This window comes from Passer domesticus (assembly GCF_036417665.1).
Source record: "Passer domesticus isolate bPasDom1 chromosome 8 unlocalized genomic scaffold, bPasDom1.hap1 SUPER_8_unloc_1, whole genome shotgun sequence".
Classification (NCBI taxonomy): Eukaryota; Metazoa; Chordata; class Aves; order Passeriformes; family Passeridae; genus Passer; species Passer domesticus.
This window is the reverse complement of record NW_026989900.1, coordinates 1,141,519-1,166,325: the sequence shown is the minus strand read 5'-3', so window position 1 is coordinate 1,166,325 and position 24,807 is coordinate 1,141,519. Positions and strand designations below refer to the sequence as shown.

At 51.1% G+C, this 24,807-nt stretch overlaps 1 protein-coding gene and 1 pseudogene across 1 annotated transcript; both read left to right on the top strand.

The window, feature by feature from the left end:
- LOC135291583 (zinc finger protein 883-like) overlaps positions 1–21,813 on the top strand; it is a 32,595-nt pseudogene extending 10,782 nt beyond the window's left edge.
- LOC135291568 (olfactory receptor 14C36-like) lies at positions 6,216–6,912 on the top strand. The gene is made up of 2 exons (XM_064405848.1): positions 6,216–6,371; positions 6,522–6,912. Exons 1-2 carry the CDS (start codon positions 6,216–6,218, stop codon positions 6,909–6,911), a joined length of 546 nt encoding a protein of 181 aa, XP_064261918.1. The 3' UTR covers position 6,912.
- Positions 21,814–24,807: the final 2,994 nt, after the last annotated feature.

The following is a 24,807-nucleotide window of genomic DNA, read 5'->3' as shown; positions in this document are numbered from 1 at the left end:
CAAGGGGCCATTATGATGCCACAGGACATCATGGAAGCAAGAGAACCACTGTGATGTTGCAAGACTTCATGGAAGCATAGAGCCGTTGTGACACTGCAGGGCCCTATGGAACCAAGAGAACACAAAATAGGTCTGGCTGCCTTGGCCTCCCAGGAGTCACCTGACAGGTCTGGCTGACCTTGGAATGTGGAAGGCCACTCCCATCTGCCCCTGAAATACTGGGGCTCTGGGCTTTCCTTTGTATGGAGAAGAACTGTCCATCTTTTCCAGGTATCCATGGCCAAAATTAGGATTCCACCTCCAAGTTTATGTATATCCAAGGATTGCTGCCAGAGAAAAGCTGCCAGGACAGACAGGTCTGGATGGTCTTTAACTTCTGAGAGCCAGCACTGACCTGTTTTCCAAACACTGGAAAAGCTTCTATGCTTCTCTTTTTGTGGAAAAAATCCTCCTTCTCCAGGCACAAATGTCTGAAATTAGGATTCTGCATTCAAAATTTTGAATATCTAAGGGTTGTTCCCAGACAAACCTGCCAGGACAGGCAGGTCAGGCTTGCCTTGGCCTCTGGCGGCTGCTGTTCTTCAGCTCCTGAAACATGGGGGTTCTGTGGTTTCCTTCCTATGGAGACCAATGTGACACTTTGTGGCCTTGTGAAATGAAGGGGCTATTGTGACACTGCAGAGCACCATGGATCCAAGGGAACATTGTGACACTGTGGAGCCTCGTGGAACCAAGGACATCACTGTGGCTCTGTTGGGCCCCATGGTCCCAAGGGGCCAGTGCAAATCAGCAGTGTGGGAGTTAGCTCGGCTGTAACTTGGAGTGAGCCAGATTTTGTCCTGGATGAACCAGGCGTGAGTTTCAAGCCTTGGGAGTCATTTGTTTACCTTAGGATGAGCTTGGGAATTCCCTGATAAGCCTTTAATGTTGTTATGCTAAGTTGTCCAAGTTCTGCTTCCCTACTGGTTACTTGTTTCCCCTATATGGGTATTGTTCTAGAGTGTTCTACCCACAAGTGTATATATTGTTGCTTTGTCTCAAGTCTTTGGATCCTGCCCGTCATACTGGGCTTGACTTCTCCATGTTTACTGTTTTTCACCCCGTTATTGAAGTTCTTTTTGGGCAACTCCATTGATCCCGCTCCTTTTCCTTTTTGCCAACTTCACTCTTAAGTCAGGGAACCAGAGAGGTTTGTCGCAGCCACCCTCACTGCGACATCTGGCCCCTTAGCAGGGACCCTGACATTCAGTTGCGTCAGCTGGGGTCAGCTGAGAGATAGGCCAGAGCTCCCCGGGATTGTGGATTGTGCCGGGCCCGGTGGATTTCCCATCACTTCAAGGGACCTGAGCCCGCATTGGTGGGGATGATGACGGTGTCCTCACGTGGAGGATTGCAGATGGGTTTGGGAAAATGCAGGACATTCATTGCCCATTTTGCCACCGTGTTTTTAAAATATGGATCCACATCCCATAATTGATTTCGGGTGTGTTCCCAGTGGCTGTTCCCCCCAAGGTGGAGAAGGAGAAAAATGGGTGGCCAGTTGTCCAAAGTAGAAAGCAGCTTATATGGACACTTTAAGTTAATTCTCACTGATCATGAAAAAATATTTTCAAAGAACAAATTAAAATCAATCGTGAGGTGAATCATTAAAAATTTTCCAGACACTTATGCTGATGAAATCCATACCACTGAATTTTGTGACTCTGTGGGATTTAAATTGTGCAACCTTTTGATCAAAAGGGACCCCATTGCAACCCACATGCTCCCCTTCTTCTACACCATCCTTGAGACCCTTCACCAGCAAGCTCTGAGTCGAAAACTTGATCCATCAGTCACTCCTAATGTGGGACCTCCCCTGAAATCTGCCTTTCTTGGACTCTCCATGATGGTCCAAGATGGCAATGGCCACGCTGTCTTGGAGCATTGTGCCCTGGAGACCCAAGATGGAAGAAGCCCAAATGTGGCTCGGGAGCCTGGCCATCCTCCCTCCATCTTGGCTCCTCCACCTCCTGCTACCACAACCTTCTCTTCCACTTTGAATGAACCTCCAGACTCCACCCCCATGACTGCAGGTCACACCTCCACTGTCATTCATTCCACCTCCACCCTGGGCCACAGCTCCAGAAAATGACAACATGGCAGCGCCCTTTACTCGCCCTCTGGCAACAACATAAACCCCATGGTCAAGGATACTAAGCCTGGCTGTCACACTATTTCTAATCCAAGTGTTTCTGCTCCAAGTTATTCTTCCTCCCCAGAAGACAGTTTGCATTCCCCAGAGCCACCTCTCCCCTCAAGCCTAGAAGATCCCTGGGAAAGGATCTGGAAGGAAGCAGTTAAGGAAGGAGACTGGCAAATAGTCTTGAAACTCTTCATTGCCCCAGGACATGATGAAAGAAGGGAGCAGAATCCCAGGTATCAGCCATTGGTTTACAGGGAAATCAAGGAGCTGTGTAGGGCAGCTAAAGACTAGAGGCAGGACTCACCTTGTTTCAATGGCATAATGAGGGCCATGTTCACAGCACATGTAACCCCCTATGATATAAAATATATTATGACCTTGTTTTTATCACCTACAGAATACACTCTGTGGGAAAGGGGGATGGAAGTGATTACTAAATCAATTAATAGCAGATTATGCTAATAATGAGGCAAGGGCGCAATTGACAATCAGCTATCTAGCTGGAAAAGGACAACACAGCCTGCCAGATGATCAAGCAGCAGGTATCCCCAGAGAGGTATTGGACAATATAAAAGAGATGGCTTTGAAAGCTTTAATCCAGGTACCGGATGGTAGCACCCCCAGTTTGCACTATGTAAACATAAGGCAAGAACCCAGAGAGCCCTGCATGAAATTTATTGATTGCCTGAAACAGGCAGTAGAGAAACAAGTCCAGGATGAAAAGACTCAAAATGAATTACTAAACTCATTGGGGGTAGCCAATGCCAACCTGGAATGTAAGAAAGGGCTGTGTGCCCTTCCACTAGAGATGGAAACCACTCTCCTGCAGATGAGTGAGGCTGTAATTGCCTCAGGACAGCAGAACACGTAGCGGCCGTACAAGCCCAGGCCATTGGGCAAGGAGTTGCAGAGGCCCTAGTGGCCATGCCATTCCCCTTTAAGGGGCCCCAGCAACAATTACAGGGCCCAAAAATATGTTTCCGGTGTCATCAACAAGGACATTTTAGAAAATATTTTCTCTGGGGTAGGGGGGTATCCAGGCCCTAACAGAAATCAACATCAAATTAGGCAGAATTTCACTTTTTGAAATGGCCCAGTGCAGGTTGGGATGATGACTCACCCTCACAGCTGGCCCAGGGCAGGTCTGGAGTGGCCATGGTGGCACCTTGGTGGCACCTTGGGCTTGGCACAGACTTGAGGAGGCTTTATGTTTCCAACGGAGAAACTCAAGAGTTTTAGATTGCTTCAAAGAATTAAAAAGACAAAACCCCTCTTTGGCTGTGTGCAGTCAGATCTCCAAGCAAAGCAGATCCCATGTGAGTGAGGAGAGACAGGATGGGGATGGGGAATGTGGAGCAAGGTTGTTGACACTGGGTCAGAGCTCAAGGCACAGCTTCTCTGAACAGGCCAGATCACCTTAGGAGAGTCCCTGGATCAATATCAGTCACAGAATGCTTCAATCACCTCTTGCGCAATAAGAAAAATAATAAAAGACATCCTTTAAAATAGGAATACATATTTACTAGAAAATCTTTGAAATATTTCTCCAAGAGGAAAGCTTCCTGATGAACAGCACTAGAGCAGAGGGAAATCAAGGCAGAGCCATGGTTTGTCAGGACTTGTTTGATGCTAATAATCTCCATGATGCATTTGGAGCTGAGCCCTGGAACCTCAGGGCCTGAGAGGAGATTGCATAAACCTGTCCAGGAATCAAAGTCAGAAGAAAACCCCAAAGTGTTTCAAGGCATGAATGGGTCCCACTGAGGTCCATCCCCAACACAGGCTCCTCATGGACTCCTTGGAGGAGAGAATTTGAAGCCAGGATGGCACAAAAACTTCTCAAAGACTCAATGTGAAAAGGAAAATTCAAAGTACTTTAAAAACCTTGAGTACCTCAAAGTATTAATGAGCCCCACTGAATGTACAAAGCTCTCAAGGGACTCATTAAAGCAGATAATTAGGGCCATGACAGCAAAAACTTCTCACAGAGTCTGTATCAAAAGGGAAACACCAAGTACCTTAAAATAACTGAAGTATCCTGAAGCATTAATGAGCCCCACTGAATGTTGTTACTGACAAAGCCTCTCCAGGGACTAATTACAGCAGATAATTGGAGGCCATGATTGCACAAACTTCTCAGAATAGCCAAGGCAAAAGCAAAACCCAAAGTCCTTTGAAAAACCTGCAGTCCCTGGGAGCATTCAGGAGCCCCCAGGGCCATTGCTGAGTAAGGCTCCCCAGGGACTCCTTCCAGCAGATCCTTGAGGCCACTGGGATGTGGGCTAGGGGGGGATGCTGAGGGCAGGACAAGGGGCTGACAGTGCCCAGCCTGGCTGGGGCTGTGCCAGGAGGCCCCAGGGCCTCAGGACAAGGTGTCTCCTCCCAGCCCTTGGTGGCACAGACCATGCTGCTGTGCCCCAGGCCACCAAGACTTGGCTTCTCTTTGTCCCCACCTGTCATCACTGCCTCCAGTTCTCTGCTCTGCCTGGGGCCTGGGGACACTTTCTGAGTCGTGTCCCTCAGTGGGACCCATTAAAAGTCCAAGAAACTTTGGAGTTGGATTCTGACTTGGAGTTCTGGAGAGGTTTCTTCAGCTGCCTCTCAGGGACTGATGTTCAGGGCCTGAGCACAAAGCCCCAGAGGGTCATTAAAGTCCTTGTGCTGTGTCTGTGCTGCTGAGCTGGGCTGGGCTCCTGGCACAGAGGCAGCTCCTGGTAAGCAAGAAGAGCTTCAAAAGCACATTTCTCTTGATGAGCAGCTCTTCTGCCAGCCCAGCAGGGCTGGGGCGCTGCCTGCAGCCAGCCTGGGCACAGCCCAGAGGCACAGAGAGCTTCAATCAGTCAGGGCTGGGAAGGTGCTGGGAAGTGCCTGGGGCAGAATCCCTGCCAGCCCTTGGCACAGGAACCTCTGGCTGCAGGACAATGCAGCTGCAGCTCCTGGAGTGATCTCCTAAAGCTGGAACATCCCAATGCCTACAGACTCTGTGAGTACATTCTCTGATTGTCTCTTGTGCAGAGCAGCCAGGGGTGCCCAGGGCTGTCCTGCAGAGCAGGCTCCTGCAGCCCAGGGCGCTGTGCTGGGGCAGGGATTCTGCTGCCTGCCAGGGACAGCTCTCAGCCAGCCCAGGGAGCTACTGCCAGCACTGGGGGACAAGATCTTGGTGGAAGGAGACAGCTGGTAAGGGTTGGAAGTGTTCTCCTTGTGTGGTGAGGATGCTGCATTGTTCAGGACTGCTCTCAGCATGACATTTAACTGCAGAACATTTTGAATGAGATAATATCAGAAGCAGAGCGAGGAAGGGGCTGCATAAAAGAGAAAATCCTGTGATTTTAATCTACTGCTCTGGGTTGCCTGGATGGGAAATTGCAAACAGATATTCATCTCTCACTTCAGGGTGAGAAAAATAATTTTTTTTTCCAGATAGTTATTAACTAGGCAGTGACAGAAATCAGCACAGGCAGAATCATGGTTGCTTTTCCAGCCTACTTCGGTTTCCTTTGACATTGCCTTGACAGCCTACAGAGCCAGAGCTGCCCCTGGGCAGTGCCAGAGCTGGAAAGGGTCTGCAGGGCAGAGCTGAGCCCCCAGGGCTGGGCTGGGCTCTGGCAGCACTGGCAGAGCCCAGCCCTGGGTACAGGGAAGCAGCTGCTGGCAGGGACAGCTCCAGGCAGGAGAGCCCTGGGCAGGCAGTGGGGGGAAAATGCCCCCAGGCTGTGCTGGGATATTTAAAGTCCTCTCCTAACCCATCTATTCCATTATTACTTTTCTTACAGGTCCCCATGCCAAGACAGCACAAATGTCCAACAGCAGCTCCATCAGGCACTTCCTCCTGCTGGCATTGGCAGACACGCGGCAGCTGCAGCTCCTGCACTTCTGCCTCTTGCTGGGCATCTCCCTGGCTGCCCTCCTGGGCAACGGCCTCATCATCAGCGCCGTAGCCTGCGGCCACCACCTGCACACGCCCATGTTCTTCTTCCTGCTCAACCTGGCCCTCAGTGACCTGGGCTCCATCTGCACCACTGTCCCCAGAGCCATGCACAATTCCCTCTGGGACACCACGACCATTTCCTACCCAGGATGTGCTGCACAATTGTTTTTGCTTCTCCTCTTCATGGGAGCAGAGTATTTCCTCCTGACCATCATGTGCTACGACCGCTACGTGTCCATCTGCAAACCCCTGCACTACGGGACCCTCGTGGGCAGCAGAGCTTGTGCCCACATGGCAGCAGCTGCCTGGGCCAGTGCCTTTCTCAATGCTTTCATGCACACAGCCAATACATTTTCCCTGCCCCTGTGCCATGGCAATACCCTGGGCCAGTTCTTCTGTGAAATCCCTCAGATCCTCAAGCTCTCCTGCTCCAAATATCACTTCAGGGAATATGGGCTCATTGCAGTTAGTGCCTGTTTGCTATTTGGTTGTTTTGTGTTCATTGTTTTCTCCTATGTGCAGATCTTCAGGGCTGTTCTGAGGATCCCCTCTGAGCATGGACGGCATAAAGTCTTTTCCACCTGCCTCCCTCACCTGGCCGTGATCTCCCTGTTTGTCATCACCAGCCCAATTCACCACCTGATGCCTCCCTTCATCTCCTCCCAGTCCCTGGACCTGGCCCTGTCACTTCTGTATTCGCTGGTGCCTCCAGCCTTGAACCCCCTCATCTACAGCCTGAGGAACCAGGAGCTCAAGACTGAAGTGAGGAGACTGATGACAGGATGCTTTCAGAAACATTAAAATGCTGGCCAATTTCAGCAAATCGCGTGTAATAAAAGTCTTTTTTTATAGTTCTTGTAGCTTTGCTTGTGGGTTTTTTTGTCCATTGCATTAGTTTTTTTATATTATCCGGAAAGAAATGTCATTGTTTGTGCCATTTCTCATTTTGTTTCTCTCCACCTTCCCTGTGGACACAGACTGTGTCAGTGAGGGGCTGTGCTCTCAGTGGTTTTAAAGGAACTAAAGGATCTCCCAGCAGAGATTTCTGCAGAGATGCCCTTTTGTTGCCTTCTCTGGAGCTGCAGCAGCAATGTCAGTGTGCAGAGCTGGGGCAGATCAGTGCTGGCACAGCAGCTGTGCCCAGCAGCAGCAGCAGCACTTGGTGTTGCCAGTGCTGCTGCTGTGGCCCTGCCCCGCTGCCCTGGTGGCCCTGGTGTTGCTGCAGGGCCTGAGTGCTCTCGGGGCCGGGCACAGTCCTGGGGGTGGCAGTGCCGGGGCTGCAGCAGGGACAGGCCATGGGCACTGCTGGGGCAGCACTGACGCCTCAGGCCAGGCCCTGGGGGCTCCAGGCTCCTTGCCCAGGCTCTCTCAAGAACACGGCCAGGCCAATGCTCAGCACAGAAAAGCCCCAGGGTGAGCAGCCCCAGGCTGGCCGTGGGCAGGCTGGGGGCAAACAGCATGGCTGGGGCTCTGCAAGGGCCCTGGGGGAGAAGGGAAGGAGCAGCAGAGCAGGGGCTGATCCATCCCCAGGGTGCTGCACAGCCCAGGGCAGTGTCCCAGAGCATCCTGATGGAGCTGCCAACAACATCCCCCCTCTGCAGCCCTGGCCTCTCCCCCAGCTCACACAGGTGCCCCATCCTTGCAGGCACAGCCACGGCAGCACTGGCTCAGGAGCCCCTGTTTGCATTGCACAGAGCAGGCAGGAGCACCCCCATGCTGTTGCTTGTGGGGACATGAACCTGAGGGAGCGCAAATGCCATCAGCCCCTGGGGCCAGCAAGGGCTGGGGGACACCAGAGAAACCACTCCGGTTTATTGTGACAAACATTTGAGATCACCAAGTCCAACCTGCACCCTAACACTTCCTTGTCTACCCAGAGCATCGTCCAGTTAACCACCGCTCCCTCATGTGCTTTCAACCAAACTTCTCTTCCAGACCCCTCATCAGCCTTTTTGCCCTTCTCTGGACACGCTCCAGCCCCTCCATGTCCTTCCTAAATTGGGGACCCAGAACTGGACACAGCACTCGAGGTGTGGCCTCACCAGTGCTGAGCACTGGAGAAGAATCACTGCCCTGCTCCCGCTGGCCACACCATTCCTGATCCACGCCAGGAGCCATTGGCCATCTTGTCCACCTGGGCACACTGCTGCCTCATGTCCAGCCTGCTGTCCATCAGTCCCTGCAGGTCCCTTTCTGCCTGGCTGCTGTCCAGCCACTCTGTCCCCAGCCTGTAGTGCTGCAGGGGTTGTTGTGGCCAAAGTGCAGGACCCGGCACTGGGACTTGTTAAACCTCACCTTGCTGGATTTGGGCCCTGGATCCAGCCTGTCCAGGGCCCTCTGCAGAGCCCTCCTACCCTCCAGCAGATCCACACTCACACCCAGCTTGGTGTCATCTGCAAATTTGCTGCTGCTGGACTCAATCCCCTCATCCAGATCATCAGTGCAGATACTGAAATCCACACTGGCTGGCTCTGATCCCTCGGCCATCCTGTAGGTGCCCTGTGATGGCTCTCAAGGTGATCTGTTCCATAACCTTGCCAGGCACCCAGGTCAGGCTGACAGGCCTGGAGTTCCCCAGATCCTCCTTCCAGCCCTTCTTGGGGATGGGCTCACATTGGCACCTCCACTCCTCTGGGACCTCCCTGCTGATCCAGGACTGATGGTAAATGATGGAGAGCAGCTTGGGGAGATCATCCACCAGCTCCATCAGCCCTCTAGGATGGATCCCCTCTGATCCCAGAGACACCTGTGAGAACCTGAGTGGCTCAGTTGGTCTCCAGCTGCTTCCTCCTGGATTCCAGGGGCTGTTCTGCTCCCTGTGCCCATCTACCAGCTCAGGAGAACACTTGTCCTGAGGATGGCCTGTCTTATTGTTGAAAACTGAGGCAAAGAAGGGGTGAAGGACCTCAGCCCATTCTTCATCTTTGGTAATCATATCCCTCACAGTAAGAAATGCAGGTTGTCCTTACCCCTCCTTTTGACATTAACGTACCTATAAAAACATAATAATTAACCTTCACAGAAGTATCCAAGTTAAGTCCTAACTGAGCTTTTACCTCTCTAATTTTCTTTCTGCATGACCTAACAATATCCTTAAACATTTCCTGATTTACCTGCCTCTATGTCCAAAGGTGCTGCACCCTCTTTTTAATCCCTAGAAATATCCTTTTTAATCCCTTTTTAAACCCCTTTTCCTTGAAAAGCTCCATGCCCAGCCAGGCCAGTCATTTCCCCCTCTTGGTTTTAATCATTTGGGTGTTTTTTTATTTTTCAGTTCAGAAAAGAGGTGAAAGAACAATTCCCCAGGTGATCTTGATGCTGAATGTCTCCCTAGGAGATCTGGGCATGGAGAAGAACGAGCACCTTGCTGGCTGACCCATTTTGGACAACCTGCTCCTCACCCCCAGCCTCACCACGTCTGACATCGCCCACCTGGGACTGACATCCCAAAACATAAAAAAGTATGCATTTTTAAAATAAATAAGACTGATTAATTTATAAAATTATAATTATAGTTTTTTAATTTATATTAGTATTAATGTATATTTCTATTACCTTTGATATTTATGTGAAAAATTGAATACATTTTTAGCAATCAAAAAATTATTTGTCATTGGTTTTAAATAAAAGAATTCCTTTCATTAAATCATTGACCACTACTGGCCATTTATTTCTCCTTCTTAATGCTAATTAGTGCTATTTTTAGATCTTTTGACATATTTTTTTATTATTTTCACGGACAGGGTAAAAGGGGCCACTTTGGGGTCCCTGGAGACATTTCTGGGGCACATTTGGGGCAGTTTAGGGTCTGGGCAGTGTGATAAACAAGTCCACTGAATTTAAGGATCAAATAATTATCTTTATTATTTTTGCTAGCAAGAATAAGCAAGGACAGTGCTGGGCGGCCCGGAGTCTCCGCTCCACTTTGGCTCACAAAATTCCTATCCCCTGAGTCCACCTTTTATTGCCTTCTTCTCCGGGTTTAGGGATGACGTGATCTGTCTTCTGTGCTTGCTCATTCAGTTGCTAGGGGTCTTTTTCTGCCTTCTGGTGGTCGTGGGATGACGGCTTAGTCCCCCTTAGTCTTCCTCTTTGTGAACACTGAGTGAACTTATGCCTTATAAGGCATATCTATACAGAACACTATACACTTTTCTGCAAGCTAAGCAATTCTAGCAAGTTTAAGGATTGTTGTTACAGCTGCTTCTCATTACTTTCCTTTCACAGGGCATACCTTTACAATGGAATTCCCAAAGCACTATAGCAAACCAGCAACCATATGTATCTGCACAAGAAGATTTTTGGCTATTTAACTATTGTTTTATATTGTATAGTTATTTAGCTATTGATTTAATTAATGAACAAACGTATTACTACTTATTACACATGCCACCAAACTGAAGACTGGCATTATCCCATCCTCTATTTCCCTCTGGCATTCTCTTTCAGAGCACAGATGGGACAAAAACAGACAGTAGAACTTGAGGCAATCTTTACCTTCAAAAGAAATTCAAGAGTCCCTCGCAAAGACCAATGCTTTGTCAGTTCAGGAGTCCCTAGCAGAAACCAATGTTCTGCGAGTTCAGGAGTCCCTCGCAAAGACCAATGCTTTGCGAGTTCTGGAGTCGCTCACAGAGACCAATTCTCCGCCAATTGACAGCACTGGCTGACAGAAACCAATGCTGTGCCAACAATTCCCGTGGCAATGGCCGAGTGCAGCCGCCTGAAGGCACCAAGGCTGCGAACGAGCAGCCAGGGCCGAGCTCTGGCGCTGAGGCCGCAGCGCCGGCACAGACGCTGAGGGCCCGGGCGTGGTTACCAGGCAACCGCGGCACCGAGCGCGGGGCCGGGCCGGGCCACACGCATTGCCAAAGGACATTGGCACTGTCCCTACTGACTGGACTCGTGTGCTTGCTGCAGAGCCTTTCTGTAGCTAGGAATGTTTAAAATGTGCTGACAAAGGCACCTGTGGCAGGTCTGTACACTACTCTTTGTACAGGACCAGGATTCCATCCTGGCTGCAGCCCCAGGAGGGGCTGAGGCAGCTGGAAAGGGGCTCAGCCTGGAGAAAAGGAGGCTCAGGGGGCCCTTCTGCCTCTGCACAACTCCCTGACAGGAGGGACAGCCGGGGGGGTTGGGCTGTGTTCCCAGGAACAGGCACAGCAGCAGAGGGAACGGCCTCAGGCTGGGCCAGGGCAGGCTCAGTGTGGACACCAGGAGGAATTTCCCCAGGGAAAGGCTGCTCAGGCCTTGGCAGGGGCTGCCCAGGGAGCTTTGCAGTGCTCATCCCTGCAGCTGTCCCAGGAAGGCCTGCAGGTGGCACTCAGGGCTCTGGGCTGGGGACAAGGTGGGCATCAAGCACTGCTGGGACTCCATGGTCTCACAGAGCTTTCCCAGCCTTCATGATTCCATGAGTCTATGATTCCATGAAGGCATGATTCAAAACAGAGTTGAACTCAAATCTATCATACACAAATATTACAAAGGTCAAAGTTCACATGACAGAAATTTAAGATGATTCTTTAAGATTGAAAGAATCATATGTCAATGTTGCATACAGGTAAAGCCATATAAAAGAAGAGCCTTGTTATCCTTGTAAAATGATGGCTCCGGCCTGCTACTTTGGCTAAGTACAGCTAACAGCTAGCCTGACAAGTTCCTGTGAGAAAGGAATTTGCACCTGGGAGAAGAAAGACTTCTACCCATATCTTCTATGCAGGAGACAAGAATGGAAACATCTTTAGAGAGGAAAGGTTTTGACTGACACCTGCATGAGCAACTACTAACCAATGAACTGAGTGGCAGTAAGCTACTAAGCAATTAAAATTAAACAGAAAGCCTTTAGAAAACCATAGAAATATGAGCTGTGAAGAATAAAGATGGGCTGTTGTGCATGAAGAAATAGGTGTCTTGCCTGATGCCAATGGAAAAACTTCCAGAGCAGGCCTCACTTGGCAGAACAAAGGCAAATGACTCAGTGAAATCCTGGAGGCACCAGGAGATTCCTTACAGATTCTTGAGCTACGTGCTCTCATCAGAGTGTTTGAAAAGTGGCCAAATGATCCCCTTAACATTGTTTCTGATTCTCTTTATGCAGTGGTGTTGTCCAGCTGGAAGAATTCCAGAGAAATCCAGGACCAGGGGTTGTGGCAACTCTTTTTGCAACTGTGCCAGTGTCTCAATTCTCACAAACAGGATTATTTCATTACCCATATTTGGAATTACTCTGGATTGGAGGGAGGCCTGGCCTTAGGTAAGGAGAAGGCTGGCCAATTGGTGGCAACACTCTGGGCCTCTGCTTCTCACAGCATCAATAAATTTGGCCAAGCCAGAAGGGCTGACGAGCTTTTCATCAAAGTGTGAAAGTTTTACCCAAACAATTTGGAATATGGCTGCAGGATGCTGAGGGAATTGTCACAAGCTGTCCACAGGGCCAGGCTATGATTGCTGGATTGGGTCCTGGAGCCAACCCCAGTGGTTCAGGGCCCCTGCAGCTGTGGCAAACTGATGTGACCATCTGCGCCTCTTTGGGTTGCTTTAAACGCATTCATGTGACCACAGACACCTTTTCTGCCATGGCTTGGGCCACTCCTGTGACAAGTGAAGGCTCTGGCTTTGGCATTCCACACTGGCCGGGCTGCTTTGCTGTTATGGGCTTGCCTCAGGAAATCAGAACACACAACGGGGCAGGATACACAGCCTGGCAAACCCAGGATTTCTCAGCTCCTTGGGGAGTGAAGCATAGCACAGGCATTCCAGGGAACTCCACACGTCAGCTGTCATCAAAAGGACACATCAGGTCCTGAAAGGACTGCTTGATAAACAAAAAATGGGGCAGGATGGGCTGAGCCCACAGGACAGAGTGCTGAAAGCCGTCCACGCTATGAATCCTCTGTGGTTAGTAGGCAATCACAGTGAACCACCAGCATTAACACATTACTCAGGTTTGCAGCAAGATTCTGAATTGGTACAGCATCGGCCAGAAGTTTATTTTAAAAATCCTAGGACAGGGTTATGGGAAGGACCTGCAGATTTACTGATGTGAGGAAGGGGTTATGTTTGTGGCATTACAGACAAAGAACCCTGATGGATACCAGCAAAGTGGGTTCATCTCTGGCTAGAAAAGGACACTCTGATCCCTAATACCACTAATGAACCTACAACCAGCAACACCTGAAAACATCCATTGCCCTCAGAGCTGGAAATGCTTTTGTTATCCTTGGGTGAGATTAGAATGAGTGGGTGTGGAGCACACAGGTGGTGTGAGTTTGAGGGAGGAAGCTTTGCAAGGTGTGGGGTGTGCAGCTGTTGGCACAGCCAAGAATTCAATACCTGGGTGGTGTTATCCCAAGTGACAGGAAGAACAGGAAATTCCCCTGAAGCTGCTCAAGAAGCACTGAGCTTGTTTGAAAATCAAGAGCAATTGGGGCAGGCTATTCAGTGGTATCGTAGTGAACTCCAGAAGCTTGAGCAGAAAGACAGAGAATAAAATCAAGGATATTGAGTGTGGTAAGGAAATATTTATCCCTAGGACCTGGGGAGTTAGACCTGATCAGAGGGAACAAACAAAGAGAAGCTGGAAAGAAAGGAACCAGGAAAGAAGAAACAGAGGAAGGGCTCAAAGAGCAAGAGGCACAGTTAGTTCAGATTTTGTCCCTGATCTCAGAGGGGAAGGGTTCTTTACCAATGAGCAAGATGAAGAACAGCTTTAAATTAGAGAGGTGGGGTTTTGGGAGATTTTTTTCTATTGGCTGTAGTATGTGGTAACATCTGTAGTGCAGAGGAAATTAACCCACCAGGATGGCACTGACAGAATATGTGGCTTACCTGGGCCAAGGCTGCTGGGGAGGATTCCTCTCGTTTATCCTTGGCCATGCCTGGAGATCCCTTCCGCACAGGTCTAATTGGTATCCCAGTGAGTGATTTTACTGGTTTTGCAAGGTGGGTAGGAGCTAGAGGAAAGCCATACGTGGAAGCAAATAGATCAAGCATGGAGAATCATTGGTGTAACATCAGCAGAGGTGGTACAAAATTGGACAGATGCAAAAGGCTGGGAATTAAGCCAAAGGGCGAAGGCTTCCAAGCAGGTATGATAACACAATCCCTGAATGAAACCGGACTAGAACCCCAAGAACCAGACCTGTTAGGATCAGCTCCTGGAAATTACTGCTTGTTTTTTAACTACTTTCTGGAAGCAAAAATAACCAATTTGAGCAATGTTCTAGTCCCACATTCCAAGAATAATAGTGTCATCCTTAATCCCAATTCTCCATTATATCAGAACAAGGCCAAATATTGCCACATTGGACTTATCCTGGCAGTGCTGGTGCAAATGAGACTGTAAGAAAGCTTCCACTTGGTGTCTTTTTAATCTGTGGGGACAGAGCCTGGCCTGAAATTCCAAGTAATCCCTTTGGTGGAACTTGTCACCTAGGAAAACTAAGAATGTTTGCCCCTAGCATGTGACAAATGCTAAATCAGACTATCTGGAGAGCAGAACACAGCAGAAGAACTAAAAGAGCAATCACAGGCTTAGGATCTGTAGAGCTTTGGGGTGCTCCAGCACAAATCTCAGCATCATTCCTTGCTCCAGGTGTTGTGGCTGCTCAGGCTTTGACTACACTGAATAAGTTGGGATGCTGGGCAGCTAAACAACTGAACACAGCTTCAGCTGTTCTAAATCAAATGCTCACTGGTGGAGATAGTATTAGCCATGGCACACTGCAAAATAGAGCTGCTGTAGATTTGTTGTTGTTAGCACATGGGCACGGGTGTGAGGAGTTGGAAGGAATGTGTTATATGAACCTCTCTGAGCATTCTGCATCCATTCACAGGAAACTCAAACAACTACAGGACAACATGAAGAGATTGACTGTGAATGACTGAGGGTTGGATGAATGTTTTAAGGGGTTGGCAATAACTGGATGGTTGAAAGATATTGTAAAGGGAATTTTGTTAGTATTAGTAGTCATTACTTTATTGCTTTGTGTTATTCCATGCATAATTAAGTTGGTGACCCCCTTAGTAGGGAACACAGTAAAGAGGGTCTGGCTGGTGCGAGAAGGGGGAATTGTAGCAATGTATTTGAACAACTCAGGCCTCAGTGTGCACCAGCCATACCCTCTGCAACTGTTCTTATCAGAATTGTCTCAGGGCTCTGTGGAGTTCGTCAAGGTGACTGAGATATAAACTGTGCTAAAATAAGCACAAAGAAGCTGAGAAACGGCACACCAGGATGGCAGGAACTGGATAACAGGGGACTGTGAAACACCTGCATGGTGACCAATCACAGAGACTGAGAAATGGAGGCAGAGAACGAGGGAACGAGACAAAGGCAGGAAGCAAGAAGTGTGATCTTAGCAGTTTGTAGAATCCAGAAAAGTGTGTGTAATGTAAACAATAAACAGCTTCTGCTTGGTCACACCGGTCAGTTGTTCAGGAGTCCTGGTTTACCTGCAAGAGGAGGTGACTGGAAACATACTGGGAGAGGCTGGAACCATCCTAGGGGTGAATGGTAACACCTGGGACCATGCTGGGATCATAGTGGGATCATACTGGGAGTGACTGGGAGCCACAGGGCCCATGCTGGGAGTGACCTGGGCACCCCTGGGGGAACTGGGGCAACTGGCCCAGCTGGGGGGCTCACGGTTGTTCTCCCCCAGGGCTGCCCCAGGTCCTGCTGCCACTTCGGACCTCACAGAGCCAGGGGAGAGGGGACAGGGACAGAGGAGAGCTGAGGGACAAGGACAGGAGGCAGGGACAGGGACAGGTGAGGGACAGGGGACAGGGCAGAGCCAGGGAACACGGCCTGGCCGAGGGACACTGAGCTCCAGCACTTGGGGCTGTTACCCTTGGGCTCCCAGCACAGGCCCAGGGGCAGAATCCCCTCCAGAAACTGTTGTTTGCTTTCAGCTTTGCTCTGCAACATTCCCCAGGAGCCCCTGCAGCGGCTGCAGCCCAGCCGGGTGCCCGGGGCCACCAAAGCCGCTCCGGCAGTGCCCTCCTGCCCCGGGCAGGGCACACAACAGCCAAGGAAAGGCTCCTGCTGGGCTCAGGGCAGGCACAGGGCACTCCCCTGGCGCTGCCACGGGCACAGCAGAGCCGACCTGGGCACAGCATTGGCATCCATGTCCCATGCAATCCCAGCAGGGATTAGGGCTCATTGTGTTACAAATGAGAAGCTTGACTAGGCCAATATTCAAGCAGCAATCAATTTATTAATTCATATGGTAAAGTATGAGCAATACAGGCTGGGTACAGGGGGGGAAGTTTTCCCTCCAGCTGCACACCGATAGTTGAGGCTTACAGGCATTGATAGGGGTACTCATAAGCTTTCTCAGCAGTTTCCGTTCCCAATTTTTACGTCACAATTCTATACACTATTATGATTTAGTTTTTCTCAGGATGTATCCCAGAAAGGAGTATCCCCAGATGGTGGGGTCCGGCTTCCGAAAGAAGAAAGAAGTCTCCCAGCTGGTGAGGTCCAGATTCCAGATGGGTCCACCTTTTAATTCCAAATCTCATTACAGTGATGTCCAGCTTCTCTTGGTCAAAACCATCAATCCTTGAGTAGATGTTCATCTTCCTTTCTTAAGCTGCTTTTCACTGTTTTTTTTAATGTATCGAGATAAGCACGTTTCCTTTTTATATATTCTAAAGCTATGGTTTCAAAGATCCTTACTACGAGCAATATTCTAAAATTATACTTCAAAAGGTTATTATTGCAAAACTCTTTAAGGCTTAGCTACAAGCAGAAAGTTCCAGTCAAAGAGAAACATCCTTAAAGCTTTAATTCAAATGATCCTAAATCAACTGAAGACTTACAAAGGGTAATTGCGAACAAAGGATAGGTTCAAAGGCCTTCTTCCATGCTTTACCTCCTCAGTTATTTATTAGAATTTGTCTTCATAACTGTCCCATGGTCAGTTTCCACACATATCACAATCACAAATACACACGTTGCCTCTAGGAACCTGACACGAAACACAGCTTTGTATTTCCCAATTGCACTGCTGGCATTGCATTGGTCATCCATTCAAATCATTTCCCCATGGAATTCCCAGGGCAATGGGTTAGGGGGAGATCCATCCATGGAATTCTCACCTAGCTGGGATGAGAGAGATCCGGCCATGGAAATTCCATGGCAATTTCTGCATTCCCAAGGCCCTCATTCCTGAATCCCACATTCCCACAGGAACTCCCCTCCTCTTCCCACACCCACCTTTGTGCTCCAGAGCCTCCCGACCATGTCTGATGGATTTTGGGAGCTCTTCCACACAGCTGTGTCCCAGATAATGCTTCATCTGCTCCACCATGATCCCTTTGCATTCCCAGCACCTCCAGGTGATCCAGGTGGCACCGTCGGACACTGCAAAGCTCCCGGGTCTCAGCTGGAAGGAGATGAAATCCCACCCCTCGTAGCCGTAGAGATCCCATCCCAGCCCCTCAGAGTCCTCCATTCCCACAGATCCCAGCCCAGCCCCCGGCTCCCCCCAGTCCCCCCTGCTCTGGTTGTACCGGCCCCGTCTCCAGGGCACTGTCGGCCACGGGCCCATTCCTGTCCTTGAGCCGGGGCTGGCTATCCCAATATCCCAACCCTGGCTATCCCAATATCCCAGCCCTGCCTATCCCAATATCCCAACCCTGCCTATCCCAATATCCCAACCCTGGCTATCCCAATATCCCAACCCTGGCTATCCCAATATCCCAGCCCTGGCCATCCCAATATCCCAGCTCTGGCTATCCCAATATCCCAGCCCTGCCTATCCCAATATCCCAGCCCTGCCTATCCCAATATCCCAACCCTGGCTATCCCAATATCCCAGCCCTGCCTATCCCAATATCCCAGCCCTGGCTATCCCAATATCCCAGCTCTGGCTATCCCAATATCCCAGCCCTGCCCATCCCAATATCCCAACCCTGCCTATCCCAATATCCCAGCCCTGGCTATCCCAATATCCCAGCCCTGCCTATCCCAATATCCCAACCCTGGCTATCCCAACATCCCAACCCTGGCTATCCCAATATCCCAGCTCTGGCTATCCCAATATCCCAGTCCTGGCTATCCCAATATCCCAGCCCTGGCTATGCCAATATCCCAGCTCAGCTCCACCCACCATCCCCGCTCTCTGCGGCTCCATCCGGCCCCGGTCGCTGCCCCAGCGCTCGCAGGGGTCCCGTCCACGTCCCCCACAATCAAGGACTGGGGGACCCCAGGCCGTGTTGTATTGTGTTTTATTCTCCTTGTTCTCAGTTTGCAATGGTTCCCTGATGTAGCCCCGCTTCTTTCCTGAAAATGCTTTGCCCCAAGTGACTTCCCTCCTCCCCCATGTCAATCCTCCCTGTGGCTGCAGAGCCATTCCCCAGTCTCCTCCCTGGGCCCCTGTCAATCCCTCGGCCTCCCTTCCCCTCTTTCCAGAATCTTCCCACAGGGGCGTGGAGTGATTGGGCAGAGGTCAGGGCCCTCCCTTAAGGTGCTTCCTCATTTGTGATCCTTCATGTCCATCTGCCCGGTTTGCACACCCCCCGTTTCCCCCATTGGTTGTTGGATGTATCTTTGCCTTGTTTGCGCCCCCCTTTCCAAGCTGGTGCAGGGGCTGAGTGTGTGCTGTGTGCAGCAGGTTGGGTCAGAGCTGCCCTGAGCCCTGAAATAAACCTTGGCTTTACCCTGCCCAGAGTGGGCCCTTTCTTCCTGCAGCAGCGTCTGCCAGCTGCTCCTGTGGTTTATGGCTGGCAGCCCCGGCCGCTCTCCTGTAGCCCGGGCACAGGGGAGTGTCCCCCGCAGTCGACCGTGTCGGGCTGGTCGGGCAGGGCCCGAACGGGCACTGAGAGGACGCGGCAACAGGGCCGGGCTGCGACAGCGCCACTGCCAGGTACTGCAGGGAGTGCAGAACTGGGGGGACAGCGAGATCGGGGGAGCTGGGGGGCTGAACGTGAGAGACTGGGGATCCAGGGGGGTCAAGAGGCCAAGGAAAGGGGGACTTGAAGGGCTGGCCGAGCTGGGAAGGAGGTTCAGGGGCTCAGAGTCAAGGAAAGGGGGTGCAGGGACTGGGAGAGTTGGATGGGGTGTGCAGGGAATCGTGTGCCCAGGAAAGGGGGTACCGGGATGTCCTGGGAGTGAAAAAAGGAGGGTCTGGGGGCTGGAAAATGCAGGAATGGGGGCCCAGGGATCCCAGGTCAGGCAAAAGGGTGGGGCTGGGTGCTGGGAGAGGCGGGGGCCAGGGGAAGTTGAGTTGGTGCCAGATAAGGGGGTGCAGGGGTGTCTCAGTTCTGGGCAATGAGGTAAAAGGGGGTCTCGGTTCTCAGGAATGGGGGTGCAGGAGGGGCTCAGGGTCACGGAAATGGGGGACAGGGACATGGAGAGGCAGAAGGGAGTTCCAGGGGGCCTGGAGCCCAGGAAAGGGGAGTCCAGGGTTTCCCAAAAAAGGTGGGACATGGCATAGGGACACCCAGGATGTTCAGGAAGGGGGAGTTCAGGGCGTGTCTGGTTTTGCAGAAGGGTGGGGCTGGGGGCAGGGAAAGGCTGGAATGGGGGTCCAAGGTGTTCCAGGTCGTCCCAGGGTCAGGCACATAGGAAGTCTGGAGGTGCCCAGGGAGGTGGAGCTCAGCCCAAATATTCTGGGGAGTGCCTGGGTTGGGATTTTTTGGGGGGATGTATGGAGAATGAAGAACTCCAAGGCAGGGCAGAAAAAGCCCCTTGGGGGGACATCGGGGGGTGGCAGCAGGCGGCAGAGGCAGCCTGGAGGAGCAGAGCCCTGTGTCCCCCAGGAGCCCAGAGAGGGGGGAGCGCCGGCATTGGCGGGAGCCTGCAGAGGCTGGAGAGGGGCAGGGGGGACTCCTTGGAGCCCCTGCAGCCCAGAGCAGAGAATGAGGGGAGATGGGAGCCCAAAAGGGAGCCCAAAAAGCCCCGGCACCCCTGAATGGGCAGAGCGAAGAGGGAGCAGCTTTTGGGATTGCTGGGACTGCCAGCAGGCTGGGGAGGGTGGGCACCGAGGAGAAGGGGGACCCGCAATGCAAGCGTGACCCCAGCAGCTGGGACAGGGGGAACTCCCAAAGAGCAGAGAGGAGGGAGCAGGGCCGGGGAATTCCTGGCGGCTTTTTCAAGGCTGAATCTTGGTGTTTGGGAGGTTTTTCTGGAGCCCAGATGCCCGGTAACTTGTAGAGAGGGACTTGGGTGGAAAGACTTTCAAAGTCAATGTGTTCATCCCTTGTTTTCCCCAAACCAGGATTTCCCATTGCCACTTCTTGTGAGGCAGTGAGAGAGAGGAATATGTCCCTGGACACTGAGGCAGGGGACGAGGAAGTCAGTGCCCCTTTCCCCCTCTGTGCTGCTCCATCTCCCAGCCCAGCACTGCCCCGGCTGCAGGACAGCCTGGGGGCATCTCCTTGCCCTTGCCTGTGGCCCGGAGGCAAATGCCATCCTGTCCTTGTCCTTCCTCCCCCAGAGCAGGAGCTGAGGATGGAGAGCAGGGAGGACAAATCCCCGCGGCAGAACCTCGTGGCAGAGGCCGTTTTGAGCGGCTCCATGGCGCAGGAACCCAACGGGGAGGAAAAGCCCCGGAGATGCTGCACGAGGAGGGGCTGCAAACGCAGATGGCGGGGATCTGAGGGGGAAAGAGCCAGCCTGGGCCGGGAAGGCGGCCGGAGATGGAGCCAGAGCTCGGAGCTGGTGGTCCATGAGGAGGTTCCTGATGGGGAGAAGCCCCACAAGTGCGAGGAGTGTGGGAAGAGCTTCAGGTGGAGCTCCCACCTGATCGTGCACCGGAGGAGCCACACTGAGGAGAGGCCCTACAAGTGTGATCAGTGCAGGAAGAGGTTTCAGACCAGCTCTGATCTCCTCCTGCACCAGCGCACGCACACAGAGGAGAGGCCCTTCCGCTGCCCCGACTGCGGGCAGGGCTTCAGGCGCAACTCCACCCTCATCAGGCACCGGCTCATCCACACTGGGGAGAGGCCCCACGAGTGTGAGGAATGTGGGAAAAGCTTCAGGCAGAGCTCCCACCTGATCAGCCACCGGAGGACCCACACTGGGGAACGGCCCTATGAGTGTGGGGAGTGTGGGAAGAGATTCGGACATTGCGCCAACCTCCTTGTCCACCAAAAGATCCACACTGGGGAGAGGCCCTATGAGTGTTCCAAGTGTGGGAAGGGATTTCGGATCCGCTTCCATCTTTTCCGGCACTATCAGAGTCACACAGAGGAGAGGCCCTTCTACTGCCCCGACTGCGGGAAGGGAATCAGGCACAACTCCCACCTTGTCAGGCACCGGCGCATCCACACTGGGGAGAGGCCCCACGAGTGTGAGGAATGTGGGAAAAGCTTCAGGCAGAGCTCCCACCTGATCAGCCACCGGAGGACCCACACTGGGGAACGGCCCTATGAGTGTGGGGAGTGTGGGAAGAGATTCGGACATTGCGCCAACCTCCTTGTCCACCAAAAGATCCACACTGGGGAGAGGCCCTATGAGTGTTCCAAGTGTGGGAAGGGATTTCGGATCCGCTTCCATCTTTTCCGGCACTATCAGAGTCACACAGAGGAGAGGCCCTTCTACTGCCCCGACTGCGGGAAGGGAATCAGGCACAACTCCCACCTTGTCAGGCACCGGCGCATCCACACTGGGGAGAGGCCCTACGAGCATCCCTAGTGTGGGAAGAGCTTCTCCAGCAGCTCTCACTTGACCCAGCACCAACGGAGGCACCGGTGAGGGAAGCCCTGCGAGTGCCCCGAGTGCGGGAAGAGCTTCGTGCGCTGCTCCAGCTCCATCCCCCACTGCAGGACCCACGCTGGGCACAGCCCTGGTGACCCACATTCCCTGTGATCCCTTTTGGGAACACACCTGCCTGCTTTTCCTTTTGGTTTGGCTTTAATTTTTTTCTCTTCTTCCTCTCTTTGCCCTCCAAAAGCCAAGAGGGATCTGTCATCTCAAAACCACTCAAATCCCACTGAAAACAACTGAATTTTAACCCCTATAGGCTCAATCCCTCCTCAAATTGCTTGTTCCCTCCTCAAAAAAACTCAATCCCAGGCTAAACTCACTCAATTCCACAACCACCAGGGGGAGATGGTGTTGGAAAGGGATTGGGAGCAGTGGGATCCCAATTGGGAGTGGTGGGATGGGGATTGTGTGGGGCTGGCTGGGTGGGATGTATTTGACAGGAAATAAAACTTTCAGAGTTACTGATTTCTGTCCCATTCATTTTCAGTCAGTTCTGTTTGCAGAGTGCCGCCTTCTCAGCTGATTAATTTGCTATAAAAATCCCATTTTTTAAATCATCTAACCCAAACAATCCAAAAACCAATATCCAAATAAAAGCACTCACCTACAATTAAATTTAAAAAAATAATTGGAATTGTTTTAGAGTACTTAAGGGTGTTATTAAAGTTTAATTGTTTGGTTAAAATGTAGGAGAAATTCTAGTGGTGCTTGGTTTTGTGTTTAGTATGTTTGTAATATGAATTGTTTTACTAAGGCGTGTTAGACTGTATGTTAGTTTTTTTAGATATTTTTAGTCTAAAGTATATTAGTTACTACGATAAAGCTTTCAGAAGGTATTTCTTAGTATATAATTTGTTTATAATTATTCTTAATATTATAGTAATAGTTATTGTTGTTTTGGCTTGAATCATTGGAGTATCGTAAGAAAAAATATTTCATTTTTATTATAATTTATTTCATTGTAATTTTAGTTTATTGATTTATAATTTTGTTTTCAGTTGTTGATAGGAAGGAAGTTCAAGGGCAGGAACATTTTTTCCCCAGCTTGTGCAGCCCAAGTCTGGGTGCCATTCAGCCCAGAGCTATGGGATAATATTATAGTGCCTCCCACACACATTCTGCCTCCAAGAAAAGTTTGGCTTGGCTTATTAGAGTGAAATAAATAGAAGCGTAATAAAATGGACAGTTAAACTCATCCCTCTTGAATGACTCTCTTGCTTTCCATTGTCAATCCTGCACCTCATGCTCCCAAGGCTTGGTATGAACAAGTGTCTGAGATTGCTTAAAATTCCCAGGCAAGGTTCAGTAAAAGCCAGATAGAATATTAAGCAACAGCTCAAGAAAATTCATTGGCAACATTCACATTATTACTTACTACTTGGTTAAGGAACAACACGGGGGAAAAAGCAAGGAACAAAATTCAGTCAATCAAATGAGAAACATTCTGAGAATTGTGTGTGTGTGTGTGTGTGTGTGTGTGTGTGTGTGTGTGTGTGTGTGGTGTGTGTGTGTTTAGGTGCATTTGAGAAAGGGACAGAAAGGACAAGGATCAGAAGGAATACGGCCTAAAAGCTTAACAGCACTGGAGCTGAGCAGTGGTTAAACTGGAGCCTCCAGGAGTGGGCTCTTGGCCCAGGATCCATCGCTGCTCAGTCATGCTGCCAGTGCAGCAAGCTTGAGAGTGCGCTGGCTCTGCGAGGCCCCACTCAGAGGGAGGTTGCTGCTGGCACCTCTGGGCTCCAGGAGAGCCCCAAGGGCCTCCTTTGGGAGCGCTGTTCATGGGCCACAGGCGAGGGGCCTCAGCCATCAACGCTTCATCGTGGCCGCCCCGTGGGTCAGCAGCCTGGCTCTGAGAGTGGGAGAAGGAGGATGTCATGCTATTGAGGCAGGAAAAGTGGTTTCCAAGGCAGTTCACAGGACACCCCAGGAGTTCGTCAGACAGCACAAGTGCCTGGCAGCGCTTGGTGTCTCTGGGAAGCTCAAGAGGAGCTGGGCCCAGGGGCTGCTCAGCAAGGCCCAGGCCTGACAAGCGTTTCTCAGGTCACCGTGGGGCCAGACAAGGCCGGGGCCCTTCGCCACCACAATCTGAAGCACGAGGTTTTGATGTAGGGTAAAAAGCCATGGCCCAGTGGAAGTGGGCTGTGTCCTCAGGCCTGTGGGAGAATCACAATGCAGATCCTTGTGCTACTGATTCCATCTCTCCCATTTTTCTGAGTTCTTGGTGGCAAGGTCATTTAGGTCACACAGCTCTCTGAAGCTTTCTGCACAATGAATTAAAGTGAGATTACATATCCCAGATTGTGTTCTGTTACAGTTTAACTGATTGATTTAAGAAATTTCTGGAGCAGAAAACTTGCTTCCTCAGATATTTACTGTGTGTGGCACCAAGCACAGAGGAGAGATTTAATGTCAAAGGCATGGCCCAGGCAATGCTCTTTTGACAAGTTCTGCCCTGAGCTTTCCTGAGGAAGATCTGAAAGGTTCGATGTCACTAGCACAAGCTCCTGCAGTGGCTGCTGGCCAGCAGAGCAGGGCTGGCAGCTGTGCAACAAGTGTTGCCACAAGCAGCAACTCAGCCAGGGCAGCAAATCAAGAGCTGGGATGGAGCTGATCTGAAGGCCAAACCTCCTTAGCTCCTAAAAGAGCTGGAATAGTTCCTCATTCCAATGAGGTGCAGTGTTGGACACGGCTCTATGTGAGCACTGGACACAAGTTGCTCGCACTGAGTGCTGTGATGGTTTCTGCAGGAGCTCTGGGCTCCTGTGTGTGCTGGACACAATGAGGAGAGAAGGAGCCAAGTGCACTGACACACCTTTGCCTTGAGCATGACCCGGCCTGGACCAAACACACTGCAAGCTTTCCCCTTTGGCCCATGTCTCAAAATGTCAGGTCAGCTGTTGGACAACTCAGGTTGGTTTGGTGTCAAGGAATTCCCCTCAGAAATACTGGGTTTGTCTTCCTCTGTGCCTTCCCCTCAGCAGC